Below are 18,149 nucleotides of genomic sequence, written 5' to 3' on the forward strand. Positions count from 1 at the left end.
AATTTGATAAAATTACTATTTATCTCTATATCCTTTGTGGTTCTTCAAGCAAGTTTGCTTCCATGACAGAATTAATATAAAAAACCAACTAGCAATAGCTTGACAGAACTCTAATTTCAATCATTTTATTTACACATAAAATGTTCCTCTATCATAAACTTTGTGAAATCCACCCTGTAAACAAATTTCACTATGCTCACAACTTAGGTCATCACAGACTTCTGGGAGTCCAGCCTGAATAAAGACAGTGGAATCAGAATCTCTACTATAAAGAAACACTTCTACAGACCTACAAGAAGTCTTCCAGTATTTATTTTCTTAAAAAATGAAAAGCCCACATTTAACTTTGCATATTGATTTGGTAGCCATGAATATATTTTTTTTAAAGCACAAATGACCTTTTATCAAAGAGCAGTACCTTTTTTTCTTCTTAGTTTGTATTCTCTATTTTGCCCATAGATTGGAGCAAAGATTTCCAGGTCATTAAATGATTCCAGGATCATTTAGGGATGGGAGATTTGTGGATGTCTGTAGACACTGGCCATTCTTTATGTCATGGCAGACGCCACAAAGATCTCAGCCTTCTGCCCTAACCAGTGCTCCAAGGAACCTTGGTCTCCCAACTAGAGTTGACATGAGGTGAGACCATTTGTCATCTTTCTTCTGCATGTTGTTCGCTAGCTGTGTATAGTGGCCTGTGCTCCTGTAGGGATTCTGGCCCCTCTACCCAGGGTCAAGTGCCCTTGCTTCGATTCTACACATTCAAGAACCATTGTTTCATGTTGCTGTTTTGCTCATGTCTGACCAAATCAAGTTGCCTAACCATGCACACAGTCATAGGAAAAATATTATGTAGAAAGCCACCTACATCCTTCCTTACTTTCTCCCCATCCATTAGATCTGAAGTAAACAGGATGAGTTCTTTGAAAGTATTAATTTGCTGGTCCAAAATTAAGGTAGGATTCCACTTACACGTAACTTCCAAAAATTTCAAAAAAATGGGTTAAACAAAAGAATTCATGAATTTCCTGTGGGTTTCATTGAACTCCTTTTTACCAGCAAGTTTCTCTGTCTCTGTTCATATGGTACTTGGGCCAAAATTTTGCGGTAGTCATAGTCATTCACTTCTCTTTTTCATCGTAACCCTAAATCTAGTAAATCAGTGAGATCTGGCTATACATTCCTTCCTCAAAATGTTTCTGAAATTCACCCTTCTGTCACCATTTCCATCATCTTAATGAAGATATTTATCATCTTACACATTTATAATCATAACCTCACCAACACATATAAACATGCACATATATAGACACACATAGACATAGGAACACACATGTATATACACATTAATTACACATATACATAGATAGTATGTGCACAGATATATACACAATACTAAAGAACAGAAACATTGCTAACTATGAGGACACTACATGCATCCTTTGTGCAGGCAGCAAATTTTGGAATGAAATGTTTCAACAGACAGACACACATGCATGAAAAAAAAATGCAAAACTTACCGGTTGACCTCCCCACCATCTATGATTAAATTTCTCTCGCCCTCGAAGATGGAAAGTGGCATCAAATACAGGATCATACATCGAATTGCCAACAATTCCATGTGACTCTGGATATAGCCCCTTTGTGTTAAAGCAAATTTATTGTTAAAATAACAATATGGTAATCTGTACATATTAGTTCTATCATAAATTTTGTTAACATAAGAGGTTTTATAGCAATATTTAATTTCCAAATATATATAAGATATAGACTTTTTGTGGTCTGAGCAAACATGAATATTATCTACAGACTAATTATAAGCTACCAAGAAACTTAACATGATTCTAAGAAATTTAATATTTGGGTTTTTTAACTGTTGCAATTTACTAAGATGTCAATAACTTTTATTACAATAAATTAACCTGGAGATTGAAATTTACTTATGTGCCTCCAAAAAAGCTTTTATTTAAAAATACACTTTTACCCCGAGCCCCTCAAATTAATAATAATAATTAATAATAATAATAATAGATAAACCTAAACCAATCATATTTTTGAAGAAGAAAGCAATGTAGAATTGGGAGTACCTAAAAACTACAACAAAGCAGCCCTGAAGTCAATATTTTTATTTGAAAACTTAGAAAATAAGCAACAGACCCTGAGGTGTCTGAGAGAGGTTTAATGTATGTGTTCAAACAGAATTGCACCTGAAAAAGTTTTCCATTTTGAAGTTACAGTAAAGTTCAGTCCCCCACAAAGTTCAGTAAAAGACGTTTACTGTGAACAACTCATGCAGACAAGATAGAAAACAGACAAATTTTCTTTGAACACTAAGAAACGTGTTTTTTTTTTTTCTAATCTCTCTGTAAGTCATTTCAGGATGAAATCTACATCCACACCCTTTGAATCTACATCATTTGAAAAAAATACTTACAGTGGCCAAAGTGTATAAATTAGGGAAGGTTTTTGTTGGGTACACGGGTCTCATGTAGGGAGAGTGTGTGCCGCAAGACCCTAAAAACAGAATTTCAAGCATTAGAGCAAAAGAACCAACAGGAGTCCCTTCACATATGGGAATCCACTTTATAAACTATCAAAGACTTGTGTTCACTTCGGTCTTTCAAATAATAGAATGCAAAAAAAAAAATAATAATAGAATGCACTTAAAGCCACCTGTCCATAGCTCTCAAAGCTCATAACTGAGCATGAGCTGTGCAGATCATGGATACTGATGAGAATACAGTATGAAAATGACTTACTCAGCTTTTCAATGTTAGGCATGACCTTGCTGCCTTTCTTCATGTATGATGCACGGAAACCATCCACAGAGAAGATGATTAATGGAGGGCGAACAAACCTTAAACAGTAACATATTAAGCTTTAGAAAAAAACTTACTGCCACAAAGTTTCCATTATGCCTTGTCATTCTCCACAACTGGGACCAGGAATTTCCAAGATGAAACTTCAAGTGAGGATACTGGTACAAGCCTGGGCAGCCAGCCACATAGCATTTGTCACAACCAAAGTCCAGAGTTAAATGACCAAGGTCATAAAATGGCCCAGGAAGGGATTGGACTCCAGATTTCCCCTGATGTACTTTATCCACTGCTCCCTCTCACACTGCAAACAAGGTTTTTCACAGCATATGAAGTGGTTCTACTTGCCTGAAATATGTTCCCATTTGTTACCTGGAAAACTCCTATTCATGCCTTAAAACCCAGCTCAAGGTTTCCTCTTCTATAATGTTAGCTGCTCACACTTCTGAATTCCTTTTTTTTTATTTATTTATTTATGATAGTCACAGAGAGAGAGAGAGAGAGGCAGAGACACAGGCAGAGGGAGAAGCAGGCTCCATGCACCGGGAGCCCGACGTGGGATTCGATCCCGGGTCTCCAGGATCGCACCCTGGGCTAAAGGCAAGCGCTAAACCGCTGCGCACCCAGGGATCCAATGAATTCCTTTAAGATATTAATTCATACCTATTTTGCCATACGTATATGTGTGTGTGTTACACTATTTCGTTGCACAGTTTATGCCTTATTCATCTTTCTATCTTGTGGACTCATAATAGGGCTTCCATAAACACTTATCAAACACATGAGTGAATGGATGAATGAAATCAATGAATATGAAATTCATAGCAGTGGCACTCCTATCACTAGAACTAAAACTTATAACAGGATTCTTTTAGGTTTAATCATAAAATAACTTTAAAAATAATTAAAATCGACAAAGATCTTTAAAAAGTTCATCAATAGGGATCCCTGGGTGGTGCAGCAGTTTGGCGCCTGCCTTTGGCCCAGGGCACGATCCTGGAGACCCGGGATCGGGTCCCACGTCGGGCTCCCGGTGCATGGAGCCTGCTTCTCCCTCTGCCTGTGTCTCTGCCTCTCTCTCTCTTTCTCTCTGTGTGACTATCATAAATAAATAAAAAAAAATTTAAAAAGTTCATCAATAAAGGACCAATGGATCAATGATCCATCTAACTAGGGCAGGATCTGATGAAATAGGTCCTTTGTTGTATTCTAAGGATATAATTAATTCTAACGATATAATAGATTTGAGAATACTAAAGTATGTGCAAAATTTTTCTGATAGTTTGAAGATAATTCAGCAAGCACAGGCTTCAGTTTATTTGAAGCCACATAATAAAGCATATTTCAAATTAGTCACAGATAAAGCACTTAGAATATAATACTCTATAAGAGATCATTATTGTTGCTACTATTATCACTTAACAGGGCTTCCTACTGCTAGACTGCTTTTTCCACAAAAACAACCCAACACATTTTAAACAGTCAGAAACTACTGCCATTCCATTTGAAAAGTCCAAAGAAGTTGAAGTGGCTCATTAAGCTAAAAAAGAAGATGAAAATAAAGACAATATCGAAATACTTGGATTTTGTGTTCTGGGCTGTGCTGCCTAAAACAAAAATCCACTTGAGCAAATACATTAATGAAAACACACTTGTTGAAAATTTATTTTCTGCCAGGCACTTTAAGGGCCCATGAATTTTCAGCAGTTTCCTGGAAGGCGTAATAAGTGCCTTATGCCGGTCACACTCGAGCCGTGGGGTGTCACTCTAGTTTGGCTGCACCCCAGCAAAGCAGTGTTTCAGTAGTTTGTCAAGTTCCTGCAGCATCTGGTAGGAGTTACCAGCTTGGATGATATTTTTGAAAAGTTCTATAGTCCTCCCCTCCTCCCCCCCAAAAAGGCAAAAGCAGCCCTTCAGGAAAAAACACTGAAAAAAAAAAAAATCAATGCCAGAAATGTTTCTTTCCTTCTCTGGTGATATTTAGATACACTTTGTAAAATCTTCAGCTGTGGTGAAGTATAGAGGAGATTCACTCTCCTTATGTGCAGAGCCAATAAGAGAAAAGTTTTTTAAAATTCACTGCTTTGGGGCACCTGGATGTCTCAGTCAGTTAAGTGTCTGCCTTCGGCTCAGGTCATGATCCCAGGATCCTGGGATCGAGCCCCATGTCTGGCTCCCCACTCAGCAGAGGGTCTGCCTCTCCCTGTCCCTCTCCCCCTCCCCCCTCAAATAAATGAATAAAATCTTAAAAAAAAAAACCTCACTACTTCAAGATGTGCATTTTAGCTTTTGACAGATTAATCACTTACAAGTACTTGAGTGTAAGTTTACCTATATAAGGGGATTTCAGTTTTACATTATCACCATTTACCCATCTAGATCCTGTGATATTTTATTGGATACTATGTAAAACTTCATCATATTTAGAGAATGGACTTACCCTGCGGGGCATTCTGGGGTCTTTATTTCCTCACAGTTGTCATCTACCCAGTGTGTCTCTCCTATAAGGGAAATGGATAAATTCACTAGTGAATCAAACTGTCAATGCCAACCAGAGCCCTAAAGACCACAACCCCAGGCCCCGTGTCCTGTTGGATACTTGTTGCTTATGGGACACCATCTAAACAGAAACTCAGAAATAAAGTCTACTGTTGGTTTGGCTTACTAAAGTACACCCATACATAATGGGAAAGCTAATATTTAATAGCCCCATGTGGTGTTTATGCGAGCCTTCTGAGTCTAAATGGTTTGTAGATAAAAACACCAGTGGCGTCAGTGAACAAAATTTCATGTTTGTTTCCCTCCAGAAATAAACTGTTTGGTCATTAGATGGAACATTCTTTTCTCCACCACCGAACATCTCAAAGCCATAGAAAGTATGGCACAACTTCCCTTTAGTGGGGGAAAAGGCTTTGAATACTCAGGGATGATAGATGGAAGATTGCAAGAGAGAGATGATTTGCCAGTGGATCTGTGTACTGTCCATGAATATCAGAATAAAAACCAATGCTGTCTTTTGCTTTTATCTTCCTCCAAGGTCTGAGAGCTTTCCTGAGTTACCCCATCAAGAATGGAGAACAGAAAAGAGCTCAGGTTTAACAACAAAGCCACACAAAAATGGGACTTCCTTAGGAAAAAATGAAAAATATCAAAAAGCATTTGCTTTAAGTTGTCTTAAGGCAAATAAACATCACGTGTCTTGACCATAAGAAAAATCTGTGACCAAGACTTTAGAGAAACTGTTCCCCGTATTAAGAGCATTGGAAATATCTCTGGTCACCAGGAATCTGACTCCCAACAACCGGGTAGGTTATGCTCCTTAAATAGGGGGAAGCTTTACCACACATCTAGTAAGCCAGGGCTCACACATGGGCCTCACAAAAATCCTGCAACTAGAATTTTTAAACAAGAGCCAATGCTTAATGATTCAATGACCGGTGACACCTAGAGCTTTTTTGTATTTTCTCTTCTAATAGCCTTTGTGGCTTATTGTTACATTTACTACATAGTGAGATAAACAGAGAAAGGAATAAAATTCTCAAGCCATTGTATGCTTTATCAAAAGTTACAATAATTGTCTGGGTAGGGGAAATTTTCCAAATTCAGGATTCACGGAATACCTTCCCACCACAAACTGAATCCTAACCACAGGACAGATTTGCTTTTCCCCTGAAATCTTTTAACAGAAACTCTTCTTAAATGTTCCATATCACAGCAAGGAAGAAGAATTTAATTCTGACAATAAAGCAACTTGCAAAGCTTACATAAAAATTCTTTCCATTAACCTCTATAAGTTGGTACTATGGTAACTTCAACTCCCTAAAGACAGAAATTGCATCTTCTATATTTTTGTCAGTCCACTGACTGGTATTTACTGTTAAAATAAAACCATCATATTCTGCACTGGATCATACAAAGTTGGCAGATATGCATGTATAGCTTTGAGGTATAACAGGAGTTACGGGTGCCTTGATCCTCTTTACCTATCTTGAAGCTGCTTGCAGTGCCTCAGTTTACACCTTATATCCAGTGGGTTACAAAAGACATGCCCCCCTGCCTCAAGGGTAAGAACGCTGCAATTTACCTTCCAGAGCCTGCAGTAAGACAGGCCAAGGTGAGACTTCCCCTAGACCCACGTCCCTGCTGGCCACTCCCTGCCCTGGCCACCCTTGCTCCCTGACACGATTTTCCTGCAGAGCATCCCCATGTATGGAATTCCATCTCAGGCTCTGCTTTTTGAAAACCTGATCTAAGACTAAGACAGGAACTTTAGAAATCTCTTCATTATTATGATTCTACCAAATTATGGAATTTGGGGTAATTTTCTTGTTATTTCAGATCAGTGAAATGTGGGGAAGCAAAACTAAGAAAGAAGCATGAGAAATTTAAAAACACAACTGCTTCCCTCCTCCCAAACCCATATCCAAGGTGTTAGATCCACAACATCCAAGATTCCTTGGAGTATCTCCAGTTTTTATTCTTTTAAAGCTCGAGCCAACCCACGGAAACATGTACCTTTGCAAACCACTTGGTAATTAGTACAGCAGTCTCCCTTGGCCAAGCAGTCCTCTGAGCAGTGACAAGCATTGTCTTCATTTCTTACTTCTCCGCATCTGTCCTTAGTACACTCCCAGCCGCCAGCTGAAATCGACACAATAAAACACTTTCACTGCTTCTCACAAACCAAATGAAAGAGGCCACAATTGCTTACAAGCGTTGCCAACAAAAAGAGCTAAAATCCCACATCATTTAATCTGGTTGTGAAATTAGAGTTGGCCCGAGGCCTAGATGATATTTGGAGGACTTACAAATAGGTTGAATTCCTAATTTTTCAAATCAGAGTATGAAGCCAAACATAATTGGGCTCCTTTGGAAAAATGGAACCCTTACCATTTGTAAACTGTACTAAAAAAAACAGTAAAACGTATGGTATGTAAGGTTGTGTAAAGTGATAGGAGTTTCTATCACCATACGCATAGTCAGGACAGCTGGGCTCTTTTAATTCCCAGAGTAGCTTTACTTGACCTTAATGAACTTGATTTAAATACAAATGATAGATACAACTACCTGTGATAAGTTGCAACTGAAGATTCAAGTCCTAAACAGATGTGTAGAGTCTAAAGGCATATGAAAAAGACTCACAGTTCCAACCATTGACCAAAATGTGGTCCTACCTACAGTGAGAGGTCAGTCCCTACTGTCAAGGAGGCTGGTAGATGGTTACAGATTTCTGTCTGAGCATACTGGATTGAGAGCTCACGATTTAACTTTATCAACAGGAGATATTTAGAAAATTAATACTTTCATTTTAAGGAGAGTGCTGTATTTTTTTTGGCTTGTAAGCTCCAGGGCAGGAAAAAAAAAAATCCCTCTCTTTTCATCATTACATCTCCAGTGCCTGAGACATGCCTGGCACATGCTAGGTGTTCCATGAATATTCATTCAATCTAATTGCAAATTACCAGGAAAATAAAATATGACTCTTTAAATTTAGGAGTGATATATTGAGAAACTTCATAATTAATTCACTTATTCAATAAATATTCTATTGAGTTTTCCATGTTCTAGGTGCTGGGGAGGTCATGAAGAGCAAGAAAGACAAGACAAGACATCTTCGTGGAGCTTATATTCCAATTGGGAAAGACAGACCATAAGCAAGTAAAGCGGCAAAAACAAGAGAATTTTGGCTCATGCTACGTGCTATGAAGGAAATAATAGGATAGTATTGATAGAAAGTGAAAGAGTGGAAAGGGGATGCTACTTGACATGGAATGGTCACAAAAGCCCTTTCTGCACTAAGATGAGACTTGAGGTCTTCATCTCTTAAAATATGTTGTAAGTGGAAGGCAATGATTTTAGGAAGCAGTGTTGCTTCTTAGTAATATTCTACCAACAGACACTTTGCTAAGTGAGTAAATGGATAAAGAGGTATTAGTTGCCATGCCAGAAAACCATGGAACTACTGTTTTAGAATTACCACTCTTTTCGAATTACCTTTTTAAAAAAAAAAAAAAAGATTTTGTTTATTTATTCATGAGAGACACACAGAGAGAGAGGCAGAGACACAGGCAGAGGGAGAAGCAGGCTCCATGCAGGGAGCCCGATGTGGGACTTGATCCCAGAACCCCGGGATCATGCCCTGAGCTAAAGGCAGACACTCAACCGCTGAGCCACCCAGGCATCCCTAGAATTACCTTTGTACCCAAATTCTATTCTCTGATTTTTTTAGATCCCCTACTTCCTCTGCCTTCTCTCCCCAAACAGATTAAATGCTTGGAATTCCTTTATTCAGGACCCGCTATTCCCAATGATTAGCAATTATCCAAGGTTACTTTGACTGATTTTTTTTCACAATTCAAGGATCACTCTTAACCAAGATACTTTCATTCCTGCCCTAGTTCCATAAGAAAATCTCTTTGTTTACAAAAAAGCATCACTAATAACAATCTAAAATTATTGAGGAACTAACTACTGGCTTTGTGCAAGAATGGAATTTTAAAAAGCCAGGGTTCAGGAGTGCCTAGGTGGCTCAATCGGTTAAGTATCTACTCAGGTCATGATCCCTGGATGGAGCCCCCAGCTTCCTGCTCAGTGCGGAGTCTGTTCTCTCTCTCCCTTTGCTCCTTCTCCATCCACTTTGCTTGTGCCCTCTCTTCTTCTCTCTCTCAAATAAATAAATAAAATATTTAAGAAAATTAAAAAAAAAAAAGCCATGGTTCAGAGGGAACCACAAGCAAAGTATGAGTCAGTGAGCTGTATAATTTTGAGGGCAAACATGGAAATAAACAGAAAAAACATTTAACCTTATGGAATAAAAAAATAGTTACCTATCAGATTAGATAAAGAGATTTTTTTTAATTGAGAATATATGTTTTAAAAGTGAGAATATGTTGAAAAGGGAGTGGCAAAAGGCTTTTGAGAAGTTGTTCATCTTACAATACATATTTGAATTTTAAAATTTTACACTGATTCAAAATCCCAGTCCTAGGAATTTATCTTAAGGAAAACAGACAAAAATATGAACAGGCATGAATAATATTCATTGATACATTGTTCATAACAGCAACAATTGGGGAAAATCTAAATGATGATCAGTTACTCAATGAAGCAGCTTGCATCTGGTCAATGGAGGACTATGTAGGCACCAAAAGTACGGTGTCTAAAGAGATATGTAAGCATAGACACACCCCCTACCAGGCATATATACACACACATAGAGTAGTCAGGGTCTACACTGAAACATTGTGCTTATCTCTAGAAAGTGGCTTGTGTTATCACAGTAGGATCTCAGAGATTTGTTTTCTCCTTTAACCTTTTGTTATTATTTGATATTTGATTCTTCCGCATTTGGCATATGTTGTCTTGGTACACAGGAAAATAAACTACTTCAAAAATGTTATTATTGTCCATATTTATTACATCTGGAAAGGGAGGAATGAACTACATTCAGAAAGAACTAAGCTGAAGTGAGGACATCCACTATTAAACTTTGCAAGGAACTCTAAGATCAGGAATCCAGAGAGCTGAGGTTACATGTCAGAGGCCAGATGCTCATGGCACAGAGGAAATACAGAGTCGGTTAGGTCCTGCATGTCGAGCAATCACAGGCTGCTGGTCTGAAATCATGTTTTAGAGCCAAACAGCTCTACTAGAACATCTGTTCCATCCATATGTTCAGTTTACAAGGTTCTCAGCATTTTAGTTTGCAGACCCACAACTAAGGAACCTGGGAGAAGTTCCAAAGGAAAGTAATAAGAAAAAAAAAATGGCTACATGTTTGGAAAATGTATTATACAGAAAACAGCCTAATAAAACTCTTCTTGTTTGCAGGGCAGGGGGAAAGCAAACAAACCAGAACTAGTAAAGGAGCTGGTGTCGGTTTTCATATGAATCAAGGGCTATTTCTTTAGTAAAGGAGAATAATGTCTCTGTTTCTAATGAATCATTAGAAAGATAAGGCTAGTATCAATGATAATATGAGTTAGATTTTTGAAAGAATCCTCTAAACCATAAAAGCCCAAAAACAAGTAATAACTTGTCAAGGAAGTTGTCAAATCTCTGCATCTAGTGATCTTAAGAACAGGGATGACAGTCATCTTTCTCAGAGTTTGAATTATGATGTTGCCCACAGGTGTTCTGGATAACCTACGAGGTATCTCCAGAGTCCTATCTATCAAGCCGGAAACAGAGCAGGTAAGGTGAAAAATGCCTACAAAGATGCTTCTTCTCAAGTCATGTGTATTCATCTGAAGTCTGTATATTCTACTGATGGCTCCAGCATAGAAGACATGGAAAGAAAGGCAGGAAGACTGTAAAGGAATATTTTAGAGCTACCCTGAGCATGTGGCTCTAAGTAGAATTCCATTAACAACTTTCCACCTGCACAGAGAATGGAGAATGACATCAGGGTAGACCAATGGTTACTATATAATAAGATGCAATAAAACATAAGCCTGTAAACTGAGCAGGCAAGCAAAAATTTTAAATTAATATTAAAGCAGAAAAGCCCCAACCCTCAAGAATATTCACACTTGCAGCCCATGTGCCCTAAGCAGGGAATGTGGGAATTGGCAGCAAGACAAAAATGATGAAGATGGGGCACCTGAGTGGCTCACTGGTTGAGCATCTGCCTTTGGCCCGGGTCATGATCCCAGGGTCCTGGGATCAAATCCTGCATCAGGCTCCCCTCAGAGAGCCTGCTTCTCCTGCTGTCTAATGTCTCTGCCTCTTTCTCTCTCTGTCTCTCATGAATAAATAAATAAAATCTTAAAAAAAAAAGAAATGATGAAGATGAAAAAAAAGACCCCACAAGCCTGGCCATACATACTTCTGAAACCAGTAAATAATGACTCCAGTTGCCAAGAACCTTCTTTGGGTAAGCCTTGTTTGGGAACAATGGTCACATGGGATATACGCAACAGAATCGATAACCATTCAAGAAACAAAACTAACCCGAACAGCTTGGCTTGGCCAAAGCAGGGCAGCAATGCCAGGGCAAATAATAGCCAAGGGCCATTAAGCATTCCCATAAAGTCTCAAGAGGAGTCAAAAGTTACCTACCTGTCTTCAAACAAAGCTCATCAAAGTCATGGCAACAACTGCTGTAGCTCTTACACAGGTTGTCACAACGACAGTCAGGGGGTCCAACCTCTTGAAGTTCAAAGCATCTGCCCTTGCATGATCCAGAGGTGTTGGTCCAGGGGGAGTCCGATAACACTGCAAGATACAAGAGGCAATGGCAATGGGAGTGGGAAACGGGTCAGGTCATCGTGGAGAGGTGAGGTGGCGCTGGGAAGGAGCACAGTGTGGTAATGCAGTCAGGCTCTAGCGGAGCAGCCTGGCTCCATCACCTGCTAGCTACAGACCCTTGGCAGGTCACTAAACTTCCTGTGCCAGTTTCCTCATCTGTAAAGCAGGGGGATTAATGAAAGTAACCGGAGATTTTAACAAGCATTAAAGGAAATGATCCATGCAGAACACGTAGCAATCTGTCAGACACAGAAAGTGCACTAATGCTGTCTGTTGGTTTTATTTTACTGTTTACAATTATTATTACGACACATCTGTGAGGGTTAGGTCTCTATGGATGCTAACGATGCCAACAGGGAAGAGAACATTGATGTATGCATTTAAAAACCAAGAGTTCATTTCCCTCTTTGAAAATCCATAACTTTTTGTAAGGAGATTTGAACCTAAATGGTCTGAGAACAGTCTGAATATATGTAAGATCTCTTCCAGCCATTACATCTACACCTATAACTAAAGTCACACAAACACAAATACAAACAGCACAATCTCAGCTTGTCAAAAATAAATCCTCTATTTTCTATGATATGACTATATATCTAGAAATCTAAAGAATCAACTAAAAATTTGAAAAAAATATCAGTGAAATAAAATTTCTACATATTTGTAAGATATAAGCAATTACGTTCAAAAATTAAATGCAAGTTCCATTCATCATAGTATCTAAAAGATACAATATCTAGGTATAAATTTCCTAAGACTTATGTAGGAGCTACCTTAAGAGCACATTGAAACTCTACAAAAAGATATTTCAAAAGATCCCACTAAATGGAAAGATACACCATCTTGAAGATAAAAATAATTAACATTATAAATACATCAGTTCTTCCTAAATAAACCTAAAGATTCAATGCAACCACAATAAAAATATAAAGAGGAGTTTTTTAAACTGGAGAGGATATTAAATGTTTATTTTAAAAATGAATATATGAAATGAAAAACACTGAAAAGGAAGAGTAATTTGGGGAAGACTAGAGAGTAAAATATATTCTGGAGTTTTTTGTTTTTTTTTTTTTTTTAAGATTTATTTATTTATTTATGATAGACACAGAGAGAGAGAGAGAGAGGCAGAGACACAGGCAGAGGGAGAAGCAGGCTCCATGCCGGGACCCTGATGTGGGACTCGATCCCGGGACTCCAGGATCGCGCCCTGGGCCAAAGGCAGGCGCCAAACCGCTGAGCCACCCAGGTTGGCTGGGTTGTACCAGCAAATAGTAGATTAGTGCTAGCAGTGGGGATGGGAAATAGGGACAAATATCTGAGAATTTATTTATAATGAAAGCAATCAAAGAAAGAAGAAAGAAAGATAGATTAATCAGGAGGTGAAAGAAGGATTAATTAGTAAGGAGTTCTGGAATAACTCAGCTGGCTGGCAAAAACCAAGCAGTATCTTCATCCTAAGTTACAAAATAATTAATTTCTAATGAATGGCAAGTGTAAGCAGTGTCATACCTATTGCTAGGAATGAAAATTTTTGTAAAATAGAACTCAATTTGGAAATGCATATGAATCTTTCACCCAGAAATCCCATGACTAGGAATTCATCTCTCATATATATTTGCAAAAATTTGCCAAGATACATGTACAACAATCACCATATCCATAAATGGAATATTGCCCAGTCCTTAAAAAGAATGAGGGAATCTGTGTAGGCTAATATGGAAAGATCTATAAAATACAGAAATACGTTTTTTTAAAGAGCAAAGCACAGAACAGTGTTATAGTATTAAATATTATACATTATATTTTGTGTCAAAAATAGAGGTAAAGGGAGCAATAAGGATATAAGGAAGTATAAAAATAACAACAGAGCCAGAGAAGAGTTGGGGAGGGCATTGAGAAAATGTACAGGTGTCAATAACCTTCCTCCCCCCACCCTCCCCACAAGAAACTCTTTACAGGAATTACATTTGAGCAAAATGACTGAGAAAGAGAAAAGCAGAAGAATTTTTTTTACCTTTCTGTAGTTTGAAACTTCTAGTATTTTCCAAATGTCTTTTGTTTGCTTACTTCTATCTCTCTCATATATACATGTTTATAGCCCCGTGTGTATATATATGTATACAGTAGATATATATATATTATATATAAATAACAAATGTTACTTATGATATGTTATATATAATATTGTTTCCTTATTTATGTTTATGAATTTTTAATTTTTATAAAATTGGCATGCATTGCTTTTAAAAACAAGCAACAAACATAAGAAGCAGGCAGAGAACAGATGTTAAATAACATTTCCAGGTTCACTGAAGCCATTTCTCTGAATATCCCGTTCATCCCTTAGTCCTTTGTCCTTTTAAAAGTCAGAGTCACCCAATCCTAGTCTTTATGGCATCAGATCAGTTCAAGTAAAGCAAACAGATTCACTAGACCATGAGATGTGAAACGCTTGTGCATGGTTGATTCTGGGATGTTGAAATACATACAAACCACACCAGCTCAGTTTAGGAAATAATGTCAGGTTTCCAATGCAGTGCCTTACCTCTGGTTCAAAAACCACATTTTTCTATTGACTTTGGCCAACCTATCAACAGTGCATGCTGGGCCATAAGGAACTATGGGGGGAGGAAGGCTTGAGATGTCAAAAAGCAAAAATAGAGAAAGCCCTACAGTAAAAACAAAGATAAGAAAGACGCTTAAAATTGAATTATTCCCTTTTTTAGGGGTACTTCTTAGAATCAGTAGCCGTATAATGAATTCTGCACAGAATTCATTCCCAGGAGCTACATACATAAATATGCCCAGCTAGGTTTATCGCTGAGATAATGTGAAGAGGTCCAAAGGCACATTGTTTGCACTTAAAATATTCTTCTAGTCATGCCCTTTGCTCTTCCCTCATCACAATCTCTTCCCTATTTTTCTCTCTACTTTCTAAACATCTGTGTGGATTTTTAGCCATTTTAAGCCTTTCTCCACCACGCTAACCACATGATTTTTACTACATCCTTACAGCATTGATTATTCTCGGAGTGTATTCCCCACTTTGTTCTCAAAAATAATTGAATTTCTCTCAATAGCTTTCCCTCAATAATAATCTTCTTCGCCAAACTTTAAACAGAAGACAGCTTTGTTAAGGAAGAGTTGTCCTTACAATCATCATGCAAAGCAAGACACAGATCATAAAAAGTGTTGGACTCAAGGTTTACTAACAGCTTGCAAGTAAGAGTAAATTCCCAGAGCTGGTATGGATTAGGGACACATATGCTAAATTCATTCCTGGGTGGCATGGACTCAGCTGACAAAGGCAGCAACAGAAACGGGAAGATGAACTGGTCCATGTAGTTCTTCCAACCCAATAATCTCAAGAATTTGAACATCTGCACCTCTTTTAATCAAATCAGGTGATAGAGTCAAGTCACATTCACTTTGCCTTTCCAGGGCCTATCCCACTCTGCCATCTTCCATAACAAGCTCCAGCCTCTAGGCTTCCAGAGTTCTGCAATTCATCCTCCACGTCTGGCTTTTTCATCCCATGCCCATGTTTCATGTCCTTCCCCTGACACCAGCCTAAGGACAGATTTTAGGTCTTTGCTTTTTATTGGAGAATTTTAACCTGGTTCCATGGTTAAATATGGAAAGATTCTCTGACTTATTATAGGTCTAAATTCTAAAATCTGTAAAGTCTCCTTTACCTGACCTAAATCAAGAGAACATCCATCTGAGCACTCGGGTTCTACAATTTATTGAGTGGTGTGATAAAAACTGCAGGATCAGTGAACCTGTGGTGTCTCATAATTGCTGAGACTTCCACAAAAGCTCAGAACCAACAAGGAAGACAAAAAGACAAAAACGAACACCTCCAAAGGATCAAGTCAAAATGTGTGATAAGGATGAAGGTTTAGAATTTCATAGGAGGCATTTGCGAATACTTTAATGCGATTCAAATTTTACTGCTGCCTTCTTAATTGCATATTTAAATAATGTTATTTTACTTAAAGATGCAACTCAGTTCCAGAATCTTAAAAAATAAATGTTACAGTCCATACAGACACACGTTGCATCAAAATAGGGACTTCAAATTTTAAAACATGTATATATGTACATATATGATAGGCACAAAACAGTGCTATACATTCCTTATTTTTCACAGAAGCATTTCGTAATTTAAAGATCAGTGATGATTTATAACACTCAAATTCATAATTCTGATGGAAACAAGTGAAATTATTCTGACTTAGTTAAGTAAAATCTTATTTCTGAAACATTCTGTCAGGGTGCCTAGGTGGCTCAGTCGGTTGAATATCTGATTCTTGATTTCAACTCAGGTCATGATCTTGGGTTGTGAGATCAAGCCCCCTACTGGGCTCCATATTCAGTGCAGAGTTTGCTTGAGATTCTCTCTTTCCCTCTCCCTGTGTCCCTCTCCCCCCATTCACTCACTCACTTGATAAATTAAATAAATAAAATCTTTAAAAGATTAAATTAAAAAATAAAACATTCCATTTACCGTACACACACAGAGGCAGTGTCCTAGAATTCTGGTGCCATTTATATGGGGGGAAACAACCAATAATTTAATAGACTATTGGAAGGAACCAAATTCATGACAAGAGTCATTACCTCAACATGATTTTATCCTGATTCCAATCATATTTTCCTCTAAATCCCTCTGCAAAATAGAAATTTTCAGATTTAAGGATGATGTTCAGTGAGGGAAGCAGTATTTAAGTTTGAAAACTGCCTAAAACTGCCATTTTGACTAGCTGCCTAAAACTAGAAGACTCTTTCTTCTAAGCTTTGCGTGGTGGTCCTGTGTTCGAGGTTCAAGATATGGCACCCTATCTGTTCCTCCCATTCTCTGTGGTCCTCAGCCCGAGTGCTTCCTGAAAGTGAGAGGAAAGCCTTGCAATGGGTTGTGGGCTGTGGTTATGCCGCCTCCCATTTAAGAGCGCTGAAACAGAACTGGTTCTCCTGTGTCTCCCTGCCCTGTCTGAAGTATAAACCACAGGGAAAGGAGGCGGTCGACATGGACGGCATTCAAGATGCTGACCAACTCTAGCATTTAATGCTGTCTTATGCCTCTTCTGGAGTATATGATTCATCCTTTCTGGTCATACTTCCTTGTACTGCAGTGGCCACTTGTTCTTGATGCTACGGATCTTATCCCATAGTGAGCAGCACTTACATACAGGCCTCCATGTCAGTATCTCTGCTTCCTAAAGACATCAGTTCCTATAAATACCCACTACTGTGGCATCACCGTTCTCTCCTCCTCGTCAGACTCTGGACCAGCTTTCGTGGACAACTTTTTCAATAAGTAACTCTACCTGGGAAGTTTTCAGACATCTGTGCTTTTAAAGAATTTATTCACATAAATTCCACAGCATTCTCATGTAGAAAGATCTTGTAAACTAGGAGAAAATAGATTTCTATGAGATGTAAACAAAATAGATTAAACACCTTAATTCAACTTTGAAACCTCTCAAGTTGATGGTTGTCAGTAGAGTATGTCTGTATGGTTTGCAAATCTGCCCCCAAACAATGAAGCGTTGTCATCAAAATCACAGGTTTTAGAAATTTGAAAAGGTAAAAATTTAGATACTGGCCTTCAAATATAAGTGAAGAAAATTAAATATATCATCATATACTTAACACCTTATATTATCATCAACCTTAATATGGCATTTTGTTTTCAAAAACCTTTTCCAATAAAGAGACAACATCATCCCTGGCTTCCTGGTTAGAAAATCAGAACCTTCAGCCTAATCTGAGCTAGCAAGGGCCTGGCTAAAATTTTAGAATATCTGAATACAAATACGATACTATTTTCATTCACAAAGGGTTTTGCAAATTTTGTACATAGGCTATGAATTTGATGAAGACATGATTTGGAAAGGTTTTTTTAGTTTGAGACCCTATGTGGATCTCTATTGAGGACTGAGATTTCCATGCTAGAGCCCGCTTAAGGTGCTCTCTCTCCCTCCCCCTGTGCTCCTCCCCCACCTTCTCTCTAAATAAATAAAGAAAGAAACAAACACTCCTGACTCTACATTATATTTAACATCAAGTCCCATAACATCT

At 38.1% G+C, this 18,149-nt stretch overlaps 1 protein-coding gene across 10 annotated transcripts in view; it reads right to left on the reverse strand.

Moving 5' to 3' along the window:
• ENPP2 (ectonucleotide pyrophosphatase/phosphodiesterase 2) overlaps positions 1-18,149 on the reverse strand; it is a 111,473-nt gene that overhangs the window by 58,710 nt on the left and 34,614 nt on the right. For all 10 annotated transcript variants that reach the window (XM_077847064.1, XM_077847063.1, XM_077847057.1 and 7 more), the window contains 6 exons: positions 11,877-12,032; positions 7,332-7,457; positions 5,257-5,317; positions 2,760-2,857; positions 2,435-2,514; positions 1,521-1,640 (listed from right to left, as the gene is read on the reverse strand). In XM_077847064.1, the coding sequence (XP_077703190.1) occupies positions 1,521-1,640; positions 2,435-2,514; positions 2,760-2,857; positions 5,257-5,317; positions 7,332-7,457; positions 11,877-12,032 (641 nt within the window). The remainder of the gene's footprint in view (positions 1-1,520; positions 1,641-2,434; positions 2,515-2,759; positions 2,858-5,256; positions 5,318-7,331; positions 7,458-11,876; positions 12,033-18,149) is intronic.

Source organism: Canis aureus, chromosome 14 (assembly GCF_053574225.1).
Source record: "Canis aureus isolate CA01 chromosome 14, VMU_Caureus_v.1.0, whole genome shotgun sequence".
Lineage (NCBI taxonomy): Eukaryota > Metazoa > Chordata > Mammalia > Carnivora > Canidae > Canis > Canis aureus.